The following is a 13,965-nucleotide window of genomic DNA, read 5'->3' as shown; positions in this document are numbered from 1 at the left end:
ACCATACCCAGTGTCCGATCTCTGGTTTGGAAGGTGAAGATTTGTGGCGTGGTGCTTTGGTGCATAGCTTCGTGGCGGCGTCGGCTCGTGAGGTTGAAGAAGAATAGTAGGGTCCTTTGTGTAATTTCTAGGTTTCTCGAGGTCCTTTGTGTAACAAATGGATGTACTGTGCTGGGAGTTTTCTTTTAATATATGGTCCACCCTTTCTCGCAAAAAAAAAAATCTAGCAGCCAATAGTTGTTAAAAAAAAGAATGCTAGTAGTCAAGCATACCACGCAAGGAAGCCTGCGAATTCAACATCGATCAAGCAAGGGACAGAAGCACACATGTTTCAGAGATAAGTATCAGCTCATATAAAGAAAAAACCCCTTTATATTTCTCATCATGCCACGACCACAAGAGACAATGCATGACCATCCGAAGTGTGACATCCAAGACTGCACAAGCTTGGCACTCTGGTCACAACGACAACATTGGCATAGTAGGTGAGTACTACTAGGAGTAGAACACGTACTAACACGACGCCTCAGAATGCATGCATTACAAGGACATGCACTACTGACTGGCTTGCTGGATACACCAACTGACACGACTCATTACTAAAATGAACACACCAGCAACCGGATCGAAGGCAACCTCGAACTGGAAGGGTCGGTCCTCATGGCGTGGCCTCACTACTCGCTCGCTCAGTCGACCTCCTCCATCTTGCTCTCCTCGGCAGCGCCGTCGTCGAGGGCGGGCATGTCGGCGTCCTCGTCCCCGGCGGCGTCGTCCTCGTCGATGTTGAGGCCGAGCTTGAGCATCCGGTGGATCCTGGCGGCGAACGTGTTGGGGTCGTCGAGGCTGAACCCCGATGTGAGCAACGCCGTCTCGAAGAGCAGCATGACGAGGTCCTTGACGGACTTGTCGTTCTTGTCGGCCTCGGCGCGCTTCCTGAGCTCCTCCATGATGCCGTTGTCCGGGTTGATCTCCATGGTCTTCTTGGAGGACATGTAGGCGCCCATGCTGCTGTCGCGCAGCGCCTGCGCCTTCATGATCCGCTCCATGTTGGCCGTCCACCCGTACTCGCCGGTGACCAAGCAGCACGGCGAGTCGACGATGCGGTCCGACACGACCACCTTCTCCACGCGGTCGCCCAGGATGTCCTTGATCACCTTGCACAGGTCCTCGAACTGCCTCTTGCGCTCCTCGCGGCGCTTCTTCTCCTCCTCCGTCTCCTCGTCCAGCTTGAGGCCCTCCTTGGTGGCCGACACCAGCTTCTTTCCGTCGTACTCCTTGAGCTGGCCCACGGCGTACTCGTCGATGGCGTCCACCATGAAGAGCACCTCGTAGCCCTTCTTCTTGAGGCGCTCCAGGAACGGCGAGTTCTCCACGGCCTTCCGGCTCTCGCCGGTGATGTAGTAGATGTCCTTCTGCCCCTCCTTCATGCGCGTGACGTAGTCCTTGAGCGACGTCATCTCGTCGCCGCTCTTGGTGGAGTGGTAGCGGAGGAGGTCGGCGAGCTTGGCGCGGTTCTGCGAGTCCTCGTGGATGCCCAGCTTGAGGTTCTTGGAGAAGGCGTCGTAGAACTTGGCGTAGTCCTCCTTGTTCTCGGCGATCTCGAAGAACATCTCGATGCACTTCTTGACGAGGTTCTTGCGGATGACCTTGAGGATCTTGTTCTGCTGCAGCGTCTCCCGGGAGATGTTGAGCGGCAGGTCGTCCGAGTCGACGACGCCCTTGACGAAGCCGAGCCACTCCGGGATGAGCTCCTCGCAGTTGTCCATGATGAAAACGCGGCGCACGTAGAGCTTGATGTTGTTGAGCTTCTTGCGGGTGTCGAAGAGGTCGAAGGGCGCGCGGCGGGGCACGAAGAGGATGGCCTTGAACTCCAGCTGCCCCTCCACCGAGAAGTGCTTCACGGCAAGGTGGTCCTCCCAGTCGTTGGTGAGGGACTTGTAGAAGGAGGCGTACTCCTCGCGCGTGATCTCCTCGGGCTTGCGCAGCCAGATGGGCTTCTGCTTGTTGATCTGCACCCACTCGTGGGTCACCTCCTTCACCTTCTTCTTCTTCTTGTCTTTGCCACCCTTGTCACCGTCGTCGTCGACCTCCTCGACATCACCCTCCTCTTTGTCATCCTTCTCCTCGTCCTCGTCGTCGCTGATCTCCTTCTCCGTGGTCTTCTCCGTCCAGAGGTAGATGGGGTAGCTGATGAACTCCGAGTGCTTCTTGACGAGGTCCTTGAGGCGGCGCTCCTCCAGGTACTCGAGCTGGTCGTCCTTGAGGAAGAGCGTGATCTTGGTGCCCCGGCCGAGGCGCTCGCCGGTGGTGTCGAGCGTGACGGTGAAGGACCCGCCCGCCTGCGACTCCCAGATGTACTGCTCGTCGTCGTTGTGCTTGGTGGTGACGACGACCTTGTCGGCGACGAGGTAGGCGGAGTAGAACCCCACGCCGAACTGGCCGATCATGGACACGTCGGTGGCGCCGGCCGCCAGCGCCTCCATGAACTCCTTGGTGCCGGAGCGCGCGATGGTGCCGAGGTTGTTGACGAGGTCGGACTTGGTCATGCCCACGCCGGAGTCGATGATGGAGAGCGTCTTGGAGGCCTTGTCGGGCACCAGGCGGATGAAGAGCTCGGGCTGGGCGTCCAGCTTGCTCTTGTCCGTCAGGCTCTCGAACCGTATCTTGTCAAGCGCCTGCATTCACAACAACCATTTAGTTTTCTGGTGGATTTGCTTGCTTCTTGAGAAACCATTCTTTTCGTTCCTCTAAAAAAACCATTCTTTTCAGCAACAAGCATGAATGAACCAGAGCTACTAGCATGCAAGAACACAGACATGGGAGGAAAACAGAGGAAACAGAGCAACTTTTAAGGAAACAGGGGGAACGTACATCTGATGAGTTTGAGATGAGCTCCCGCAGGAAGATCTCCTTGTTGGAGTAGAAGGTGTTGATGATGAGGGAGAGCAGCTGGTTGATCTCGGCCTGGAACGCGAAGGTCTCCGTCTCTGCGCCCCCGGCCATGTGCACGTCGGCCGCCGCCATGGCTGATCGCTCTGCCTCTGCTCGACTTGGGGAAACGAAGGTGTCAGTTGCTGCTAGAACGTTATGGATGATGCTTGCTCTCTTGTCTCGATTGACAGGGGGGACGAACAAGTGGTTGCCTTTATAGGGACGAAGAGCAGCGCGAGGCGGTGGTAGCTGATGGATGGCGACGGAGGGGAGGGTTCCAGGGCCTTCGCAATCGTTCGTGCGCTCCGATCCCAACGGCGCGCTCTTCTTGCTCGGTTTCGCGAGCGCAGGCGCGGCCTCCTGTGGATTCCAGAGCCTTCTCCTCCGCTCGTGGTTGAGCTGGCCAGCTAGCTGCTGGGAAGAGGGGCGGGCGGTTGCAGCAGTCTCCGGAAGCTTCTGCGCCTATCTGGGCTGGACGGGATTTGGGCCCTCCACAACGGCGGTGGCAGCCAGTCAGCAGTAGAGAAGAAACGAGGAAAGGGCTACCTATCAGGCCTATTTCTATTGGCCTATATAGCACTAGGCAGTATAGATGAAAAAAAAATGCACCCTACGTTTTTATCTCAAAATTAAGAATTGAAAAAAAAATAGTATCCACGACAGATAAATATGAAGTTGGAACTCTCGATGTTCCAAGAATAAGCAATCCAAGCAAGAAACAGCCCCAGCTCGGTGTCCATCATCAACAATAATTCGGATTAGCCTCCTCGGAGGCACCTCTTTTGTGTTCTCCAGATCATATCGCACGAGGAGGTGGTGACCATGTTGCGCCTAGCACGAAAAAAAACAATAATTTGGATAGGAACAACGACCGTAAAACTATAGCTTCGAAAAGTTCAACCAAATATATTGGGAGGATTAAAAAAAATCACTTTTGCCATGATTTCTCTTTCCTTACAAAACAACATCAGATTCATATATCTGTTTTTTACATGTAAAGTTGTCCACACACATAACCATATATTCACTAAAAAGTATATATGACTTTTTGATGCCGCATGGCCTTAATAATCTGCTGTATAGTCCGGCCTTTCTTATTTTATGTACTACGGAGTATTTTCTATTCTCTAACACCGCATTGTAAATCACAAAGGGAAAACACCATTTTTCAACAATCCTCATTAACTCTAAGTAGGTGCTCCACAACTTGTTCATTGAACTTCAGAGTTCAAAGATGCCACATGTTGGACTTTGCGCCTCAAAATTTTTTTTGAGGCTTCTAGGAGACAAGCCAAGCCTGGGCGAAGCTAAGCTAACCCATGCGTGGAGCCTCATGAGGAGCCGTGGAGATAGAGGTGCAGGTTCTCCGACCGATGAGACAGATGGCAAGTATCTGGACCAGGGAACGGAGCGGCTTTGCATACCGTCTCCACCCAATTTTTTTCCGCGGTTGTAGGCGTACGAGTGGATTGCGGTTGACGCCCGATATCACGGTTGTTTATTTCTTTAGTAATCATCTTTCTTTGCTTACGGCCTTGCTATGTTTTGCTCTTCTGCAATTCGCAGTGGCCTCATGGGTGCTCATTACGCATTGTATTAAAACTTCTTTCTACTTGATACAAAGATACCTAGCTCTACTACGTATTCGAGAGAAAAAAAAAAGCCCGAGCTCGGTGTCCTTCAGCAACATATACTTTGGATAGGAACAACGATCGTAAAACTGCACCATGGCTTCGAAAAGTTCAACAAAATATGAATACCTGGACAATGACCTGGGAGGATTCACAAAAGAACCACTTTTGCTGTGATTTCTCTTTTCTTACCAAACAACATCATATTCATATTTTTTTCACATGTAAAGTTGTCTACACAACACCATATATTCATTAAAAAGTAGATATGCATGTCCATAATCTCTTCTTTTTGATGTTGCATGGCCTTAATCTGTTGTATAGTCTGACTTTCCTGATTTTATTTACTACAGAGTATTTGTGAAAGGGTCGGTGGCCATGATTATAAGAGTCTCGGTAGCACTTCACGTCCTGGGTTCAATTTCCCGTGGGAGTGAATATTCTATGATTTTGCGGTGTTATTCTTTCAGTGGAGGCGACATTTTGGTCGACAGCGAGGCACCTGTGGTGACTTCGTCAATCTTGAGAATTTGTTGGCTCAGTCTTCGAAGATGCTCATAGAGGTAGGGTTTGCATATGCGTGTTCATATGGATGAGTATGCGTGTGTTGTGAGTTTATGAGTTGAATTATGTAATCTTAAAAAATAGTACGGAGTATTTCCTATTCTCTAACACCGCAAATTAGAAAGGGAACACACCATTTTTTGATCATATCGTGTGCCTCATGGTTTGTTTCGAACTGCATCTACATCTCGGGTTCCATGCAAGCGAGCATAAGGCAGCTTACTTCCAGGTTTGCACCACATGCTCTCTTGTAAGCAGCTCTTTCAGCAGCAGGTTCATCTGGTAATGGGGTATCTACAACCTCTACCTTTTTCTCAGCCCTAGCCCTAACAACAATTCTCAGGTTGCGGATCCAATCCCTATAATTTGTCCCATTCAGTTTTCCCTTCTCAAGGACAGAACGCAATGAAAAAGTGGTGTTGGTGCGTGCGGCCATTGATCTACAACAAAATAATAATGCAAAATACTAAGACAAACATATTCATGATGGGGTAAATGACATTAAACATTTAACAGAATTTACTCCCACTAAAATCAATATCCCTCTATTGATTCTTAGTGATTCAAGACCCACAACTATCAAGTCGACTGGTGAGCTTTAGCATCACTGCTAGAAGACAAGGTAGACCGGTAAGCAACTCCTTGTTAATCATATCTCATATGACGCTTGTTGTTGGGTGACATATTTATGTCTCGGCTCCCAACCTTTACGGCCCAATATCCTTAACCGTTAAGATAACATTGTCAAGCTGACCAATCCTTATGCGTGTAAGTATCCAATATGAACCTGTCTAGTCAAGAAAAATTGATGGTGCCCTAATTTCATAGACCCACCACCAATCGTATATGATTTGGGACAATGCAGGGTTTAGTTAGTAGGGCATGATAGCTTAAAATTTATGAGCGATAGATCGTTCTACTTCTACCGTATGCATAAAACTCATTACCACATAATGAAGTAGAACGACAAGAACTGTAAGCACATAGTTATGAATTAGTATATCCCAAGTTCTAATGGTGATATCCATCTCCTTAGAACCTATTCACCATGTCAATCTCCATCTCCATGTTCCATCTACACCATCCTCCGGGTGATGAAACCTCTAAGAACTATAACTAGCTCAATCTAGTTACATTGTTGGAACGGATCATCACAAGTTGGCGCACAGGCCAGTACATCAAATGTAACAAATTATATGGCTCCTGCCGAATTGATATACTCACGACACGTAGATCATGAAATAATTACACACATGCATTACATACACGTAGGGGCCATACCGATCACAAGATCCTGCAAAATAAAGTTAAGCGCTTCCGACGTCTAAACTTAAATCATCGAATACTCGATCTTCCATGTCAAATTTTGCCAATCTAAATTTTTACGAAAACAGCAATGCGGTAAATTTTCATGTGTAAAAATTTCCATAGATGAATTTTCATATAAAAATTTCTTCAATCTGAGTTCGTATACAAAAGTTATGGCTGTTCTACCGAGCAGCATGTTTTTGCCTCCTTTTACCAACTCGCTGAGCAGATCTAATCTGCCTCATGCAAGACATGCATCTGGCGAACCATACTAGGTTTCAATTTGATCAATCTCATTGATCTCCTCATGCTTTGACTAGATTTATATGTGTCACTTAACTTAGATGGAGGAAACCCGACCGGTATGAGTAATTCGTCACACGAGCATCGCAGCAAGGACATGAAATAAGAATTAGGATTTCATCTACACCATGCATATCTCCATATGCACGCTACAAGAATCTATAACCAGTAGCATCATCTCTGAAACCACTGTAGGGATATGGGCGGCTAATAAAAAAATTTTACCCCATAAACTAGGAACTACTGCTATTATAGGTCACGAGTTTACCACTAGACGCATGGGTGCAGAACTTCTGAAGCGCGTTGATGTTGTACAGATGGAAGCTGATAATGTAGTTGCGAGAACCTCTTCACGAGCGGCTCGTCCTTGTATAGTAGATGCGGCACCTCCAAGGTATACACAAATACGGCGGAGGAAGCGTCGCGCTCCGGACTACTTGGTCCGCGAGAGCAAGCTTGGGTTAGGGCGCACGGGCAGGCAACAGGCGTGGGCGCAAAGAGAGAGAGATCTTCTCCATCTCCATATGCCCCGCCCGTGTATTTATAGTCCTAAGTTCGCCTCTCTTGGGCTTCCAAGCCCTAAACTCAAATCCAACTCGGATCTCATCATCATTGGGCTTTCATCCTCTTAAGTGTGTGACCCTATGGGCTCACGTGCGAATAGTCGTAGCCTGAGTATTCTTACTTGGTCCAATGGTTGATAGCAGCCTCTAGCAAGACATGTCAACTCCTAAGTGCACGCAAGGATCAAATCAGACAAGCCATCACAATATGCAAAATGCTCAGAGTCTCCGTGCCTAAACCTTGGAGTATCCAGGACTCTTGATCGGACGTCCGAACGCAAGTTCGGAGTATCTGGGCATAAACTCAGAGTATCCGGTGTTCTGGATTGGATGTCCGAACCCTTATCCAGAGTATTCGGACCTATGTCCAGACTATCCCAAGTTACTGTTCCTTTGCCACATGATATTTGGTCTAGCTCCAAGCCGATATCTCTTTCTCTATACCGTGATTCAGATCCTTGGTTAACTCTTAACCCTTGCATGGCCATGCTCTTTTGATATGAGTCACTCGAGGAACCCAAAGATATCTCTCTCAAATAGAGAGGGGCAAATTCTATCTTAACTGACCATGTCTCACAGCATACTTTTTGACAAACCCAAAAGCCACCTTTATAACTATCCAATTACGGTCTAGCGTTTGATAGCTCCCAAGTAAGTCAGTTCACATCTTGAGTACATGCGACAATCTCAGGTCTAAGGACATAGTGTACACATTGTGTAATGAGAAATCACTATCTCTAGTGTCGGATCAGTTCAGTATCATGTCCTACATAAGTCCACATTATTAGTTTGACATCTCTATGTCCATGACTTGTGAAACATAGTCATCAACTAATACGTGTGCTAATTTAATATTCATGCGTGTTCTTTTCATGAACTCCGACTAGGAACATCTTTAGAATAACCATACAAGTAAAGAGTTTCACAAACAATTTACATAATTGTCAATCAATACAAGTTGACTTTTATGATATTCAAAGAATCCTTTATTAATCATGAATACAAAGAAATATGATCATCTCTATGATTGCCTCTAGGGCATATTTCCAACACTAGTGGTGCGCACCACTTCAATTCTGAATTATTTTTTATGTAGTGTTCAGTTACTAACTTTCAAATGCAATGCTATTAGACCCGCCCTAGACCCTTGGGACTATCATCCAATACAGGTGCTGTTCATAATAACAACTAAACACGATGAATGTGTGATAGCTTCTTGACATAAGTACATAACATAGATGACCTTACACTTCTCTCATTTCTTCTGCTGTTAATTCATGAGTAGGCGAGGCAAAAGGATGACGTTTGTGCAGAATCAGTTTCTCATAGACATCCTGCATCTCTGGCCTAAACTGAGGAGAAGTTTGCAGGCAAGCGAATGCCACTTCCACAAGAAGAGCAATTTCTTTCTTCTCCACAATTGTCGGCGATGATGGGTGCTTGTCCACCATATCCTCCATTGCAAGCTCTTGATTCTGTCCCATGGAAACAAGGGACTGCAGCTCCGTGGGGTACATCCCCATCATAATCTCCAGCACAACGACACCGAAGCTATAGACGTCACATTTTGTTGTCACCACTGATGTGTAAGAAAGCTCTGAATCAAAATAGAGAAACTTGATCAATAATCAAATGTCAAACCAAACTACAATATATTTGACATTTGCAAGTGGCAACAAGATTATATTTTTTACGTAGAAGACTTACCTGGTGCTATATAACCATATGTTCCAGCTAGTTCACTCCAATTGGATGAATCAGGTTTTAGCATCCTTGCTATTCCAAAATCTGAAACATAAGCCTTGAAGTCTCCATCTAGCAAGATGTTGTTACTTGTTATATCACGATGGATTATTGGTGGGTTGCAATCATGGTGCAAATAGAAGATAGCTTGAGCAACGTCTTTTACAATGGCAACTCGCTTCTGCCAGTCTAACTCCTTCGCAAGTTCCTCATTTTTCAAGATAGCAGAAAGGTTTCCTCGCTCAATGTAATCATATATTACAAATTTGTACCTTGGATGAGAGCAAAATCCATACATCTTGACTATGCTTCTATGCCGTATCTTGGTCAACACTTCAATTTCACTAAGGAATCCCTTTTCGTCACTCATGTCTTCTTCATATGGGTGAAGCTTTTTCACGGCAACTAGTCTCCCTCCTTGAAGCTGAGCTTTGTAGACAGTTCCATACCCCCCTGACCCAATGATGTACTTATCACTGAAATTTTCTGTCGCCCCAGTGATATCCTCAAAGGCAAGTTTCCCATCAAAATTCCATACTGACAGGACATCTCTTGTACCAGCTTTGCCCGTATTTTTCTGTGGTCCTTTCCTTTTGTGGAGAATCGCAGTTACAGAAATCGAGAGTATAATGACTATGCACACAGGGATAGATATAGCTAGGCCCAAGTTGTGAATTCCTGCACTGTGATGCTTCATTATTGGAATTGAAGAGCATAATGGCATGCCAGAGAGATTACCACAGAGATCTTTGTTGTGTAGGAACCATCGAATTGAGGCATTACGGAATAGTCGACCTGTTGGGAGAGCCCCTTCCAAGTTGTTGTATGACACATCAAGTGTTGACAGACTATCCATGCCGCCAATGGACGGAGGAATACTTCCAGTGAATTCATTGTGGGAGAGATTCAGGATCTCCAGTAATGCTAAGTTCCCGAGTTGTGCAGGTAAGCTGCCAGTGAGTTTGTTGTTGCTCACATCCAACACAATCTGTAGACTTCTCAGATTACCAATAGTCATCGGCAAATCTCCACTCAAGCTGTTGTGGTTAATTGCCAACGAAATTAGCTTTATACAATTCCCGATCTCTTGAGGTATCGAGCCGCTCAACTTATTTGCAGACATATTGAGGTATTGCAAATTTACCATTTGACCAAACTCTGGCGGTATATGACCTGAAAATTGGTTTTGTGATAAATCGAGTGTGTACAGGTTGACAAGATTACTTAATTCTGGTGGTATCTTGCCAGTTAGGTTGTTTCCGTTGATTAAAAGTTCCTCCAATTTTTCAAGGTTTGAAAACTCCAGGGGCAAGCTTCCAGTTATCATATTGTTCTGCATATAAAAGCCGGTTAAATTGATGCTTGAAACCCAGATTTTCGACAAGCCCCCGGAAAAGTTATTTCCCCCTAATTCTGCTTTAACAAGTCGTGGGTATGGCCCCAAACTTGATACATCTCCAGTGATTTGGTTGTCAGTAAGAGAAAGAAGTTCCAGGCTCCTGCATGTTTTCAGGCTTGTTGGGATAAGGCCAGTGAACATGTTAATAGCAACTACGAACTTCTCAAGCTTCCCCCCTTTGCATACATCCGAGGGCAGTTCCCCTGACAGAGAGTTGTTTCCTAGATTTAAATGTATCAAGTGTGAGAAATTATTAGCGAATTCTGGAGGCAAAGGACCCGACAGCTTGTTTTGGAATAGAAATAGCACCCTTATGCTCGTGAGATTCTTGAAAGTTACAGGAATTGAGCCTGAAATCTTGTTTGAGGCCAAAGACATGGTTTGGAGATTCACCAAAGCACCGACCTCAGCAGGGATTGATCCAACCAACTGGTTGTCATGGAGGCTAAGGTAATTTAGAAAAGTAAGGTTCCCCAAACTCGGAGGAATGGAGCCAGTCAACTGGTTTGTAGATAAACCTAACAAGCTTAGATTGGGCAGCAAACCAATCATATGAGGAATGGAACCTGTGAGCTCATTCATCTCAAGGCTAAGTATGTTCAGCTCAGTAAGATTTAACAAAGCAACTGGGATTCCAGCACTCAAGCGGTTATCACTCAGCTGAAGATCCATCAGTTTGTTGAGGTTGCCAAGAGAAGGCGGTATGGACCCTGATAGATTGTTGCTGTAAAGGTAGAGAGTGTTTAATCTGGTCAAGTTGGCAAAGCTTTTAGGTACCTGGCCGCTTAACAAGGTGCCGCTCAGTTCCAACTTTTCAAGACTCATGAGCTTCCCTAGCTCCTCTGGGATCGGCCCGGTGAGCATGTTGTTCCCGGAGACAAGAAATCTTAGTGTCGTCAGGTTCCCAATAGACGCCGGGATACGGCCTGTGAGATTGTTGGAGTCGAGTCCCAGCTGGGTGAGGCGTGGCATGTTGCCAAGCTCGGGTGGTATGTTTCCATGGAGCCCGTTGCCGCTGAGGTCGAGGTAGGAGAGCGCGGGCAGGGACGTGATCTCCAGCGGTATTTCGCCACGGAGGTTGTTGAGGCCGAGGTCCAAGTATGTGAGGAACGGGAGTGCTGAGAAGTTGAGCTCACCGAGTCGGCCGTCGATGCCGGCGTTCGGCAGGGAGATTTCGGTCACCGCCAGGGGCGCACGCCGGCCGTGGCGCACGGCGCCACACGCCACGCCCGTCCAGTTGCCGGTGCACGGGCTCGTCCCCTGCCGCCACGAGTCCAGCGCCGTCGGCGGGCTCTGCAAGCTCAACTTCCACTGGAGGAGGGCCGCTTCCTGGGACGCTAGATGCACGCCTCCATGGCGCGCTGCTGCATCCGCGAATGGAAAGAGAAGGCATGAACAGAGCAAGAAGATTATCATCTCCAGCACCGCCATGGTTTCTTCTTTCTTTTGTTTTTAGATATATAAATGGTTTCTTCTTTCTTGTGCCGTTAACACCTCGTGAAGATGGTATTGGTATTTGTGGTGCACTGCATGGCCTGATGAATGTACAGATTGGCTGGAGAGTATTGATGCGAATAGCCGAAGAAGATGGCACTATCAGCCCGTACAACCGGTCAGTAATCATGCCTATTGGGCTGGCCTGTGTTTTCCACACTTTGTCTTCTGTAGCGTCGTTACGTCCAGAGCATTTCGCCGTCGACGCGTAATTGACCAGCAGTAACCTACTAACATTCATTACGTAAGAAAACATCCAAGGAGATAGCTCAATTATTGAAGAGTTTCGTTTTCGCCTCACTAGTATTATATATACTTATATCGTAGCTCAATTATTGAAGAGTTTGGTTTTCACATCACTAGTAGTATGAACATATTAGGTGCAAACCAATATCTCCGTGCAAATCATGCAAATTTCAATTTGAGCCATCAGATCAACATCCAAGGGGCATAAAAGGATTAGATAATTTTACAATTCACCCCCCTTGGATTGGATAATCACACTTTTACAAATCTCCCCTCCCACTCCCCACGGGCTCTCCCTTAGATGTTGATCCGATGACCCAGATTGAAGTTTGCACGGTTTGCACGGAGAGGTTGGTTTGCACTTAATATATTCCTTATATAATACTAGTGAGGTGAAAACGAAACTCTTCAATAATTGATCGAGCTAATATATAAGTACTCTCTGTTTTTATTTACATGTCGTATTAGGTTTGTCCAAAGTCAAACTTAACAAATTTTGACCAAACTTATTGAAAGAAATAACAACATTTATAATATAAAATTTGTTTCATTGAATCCACCATGAAGTATATGTTAATTGTGCAAATATTGGATAGTATAGTTGTTACTATATTTTTCTATAGACCCGGTCAATGTTAATCAAATTTGATTTAAGACAAAACTAATATGACATGTAAATAAAAATAGAGGGAGTATATATAATACTAGTTAGCGGAAACGAAACTATTCAATAATTGAGCTATTTTCTTGGATGTTTTCTTACGTAATGAATGTTAGGCCCTGTTTAGTTCCCACCTCGTAAACGCAAAAAAGCCGTAAACGCAAAAAAATGCAAAGGAATCTTGTTAATTTGAAGTACTAAATGAAGTCTATTTACAAAATTTTTTGCATGGTTGGGTTGTAAATCGCGAGACGAATCTAATGAGTCTGCTTAATTCATGATTTGCAACAGTGATGCTATAGTAACCATCCGCTAATTATTAATTACTCATGGATTAATTAGCATCATTAGATTCGTCTCGCGATTTACAACTCATCTGTGTAAAATTTTTTACAAATAGACTTCATTTAGTACTTCAAATTACCTAGATTCCTTTGCAAAATTTTTTTTGCGTTTACACCCCATCGGATCTAAACACAGCGCCTTAGTCAATTACGCGTCGACGGCGAAATGCCCTAGACGTAACGACGCCCTACAGAAGACAAAGTGGAAAACACAGGTCAGGCCAATAGGCATGATTACTGACCGGTTGTACTATAGTTGTGGATGTGAGGGAGGAGCAATTGGTTTCTTTTTAATAATTACCAATTTGCCACCTTGGAGATGGAGGTGCGGCTGCTAGTGGTTGGAATGTGTGAGCATGCGCAAGCCTTTCTTGGTGTCCACTTTGTATTCTTCCAGACCACCGCATCTCTGACTTATTTTCTCTTTTCTGTTTGGACTTACGCTTGACTACTGCTTCCTGACAAACAAAAAACAAATTTAGAATTATCATCAGGCCTCTTCTGCTTCCTTCTTTCCAGCGATGAAGGCTCACTAGGAATATTGGCGCGCTAATGCCGGGCCCATAGGGAAGGTGTGTATAGCCTGTGCAGTAGCTAGACTGCCATGATCAATGGACAAATCTAATTTGTACCACTGAAAATAAATGTGGTAGTTCTTTGTTTATATAAAATAGGTACGTTTATAGTTCCATCAAACTTAATAGATGGCTATATCTAACAGTGGTAGTTCTTTGTTTATATAAAATAGGTACGTTTATAGTTCCATCAAACTTAATAG

At 45.7% G+C, this 13,965-nt stretch overlaps 2 protein-coding genes across 4 annotated transcripts; both read right to left on the bottom strand.

Annotated features, from left to right (window-relative positions):
* Positions 1-352: 352 nt before the first annotated feature.
* LOC120683314 (heat shock protein 82) lies at positions 353-3,371 on the bottom strand. Its single transcript, XM_039965385.1, has 2 exons — positions 2,872-3,371; positions 353-2,675 (listed from the first exon to the last, which is right to left on the bottom strand). Exons 1-2 carry the CDS (start codon positions 3,022-3,024, stop codon positions 687-689), a joined length of 2,142 nt encoding a protein of 713 aa, XP_039821319.1. The 5' UTR covers positions 3,025-3,371; the 3' UTR covers positions 353-686.
* Positions 3,372-8,252: 4,881 nt separating this feature from the next.
* On the bottom strand, positions 8,253-12,043 carry LOC120683378 (probable leucine-rich repeat receptor-like protein kinase At1g35710). 3 transcript variants are annotated; one of them, XM_039965457.1, is made up of 4 exons: positions 11,955-12,043; positions 11,579-11,865; positions 9,008-10,216; positions 8,253-8,897 (listed from the first exon to the last, which is right to left on the bottom strand). In XM_039965457.1, the coding sequence occupies exons 1-4, from the start codon at positions 11,972-11,974 to the stop codon at positions 8,545-8,547; spliced, it is 1,869 nt and encodes a 622-aa protein (XP_039821391.1). In that variant the 5' UTR covers positions 11,975-12,043; the 3' UTR covers positions 8,253-8,544. The 3 variants fall into 3 exon arrangements, with proteins under 3 accessions (XP_039821391.1, XP_039821389.1, XP_039821390.1); XM_039965455.1 differs by having other exon boundaries at positions 9,008-11,865; XM_039965456.1 differs by lacking the exon at positions 11,955-12,043 and having other exon boundaries at positions 9,008-11,937.
* Positions 12,044-13,965: the final 1,922 nt, after the last annotated feature.

This window comes from Panicum virgatum, chromosome 7N, assembly GCF_016808335.1.
Source record: "Panicum virgatum strain AP13 chromosome 7N, P.virgatum_v5, whole genome shotgun sequence".
NCBI classification, from domain to species: domain Eukaryota; kingdom Viridiplantae; phylum Streptophyta; class Magnoliopsida; order Poales; family Poaceae; genus Panicum; species Panicum virgatum.
The sequence above is the reverse complement of the archived record's forward strand: the minus strand, read 5'-3'. Positions and strand labels throughout refer to the sequence as shown.

Coding starts and splice junctions, on each gene's coding strand:
- LOC120683314 (XM_039965385.1), bottom strand. CDS start 3,024: ATGGCGGCGGCCGACGTGCACATGGCCGGGGGCGCAGAGACGGAGACC. Junction 2,676..2,871: donor TCATCTCAAACTCATCAGAT/GTACGTTCCCCC, acceptor TTGTGAATGCAG/GCGCTTGACAAGATACGGTT.
- LOC120683378 (XM_039965455.1), bottom strand. CDS start 11,974: ATGCAGTGCACCACAAATAC. Junction 11,866..11,954: donor ATGCAGTGCACCACAAATAC/CAATACCATCTT, acceptor AACCATGGCGGT/GCTGGAGATGATAATCTTCT. Junction 8,898..9,007: donor ATATGGTTATATAGCACCAG/GTAAGTCTTCTA, acceptor ATTTTGATTCAG/AGCTTTCTTACACATCAGTG.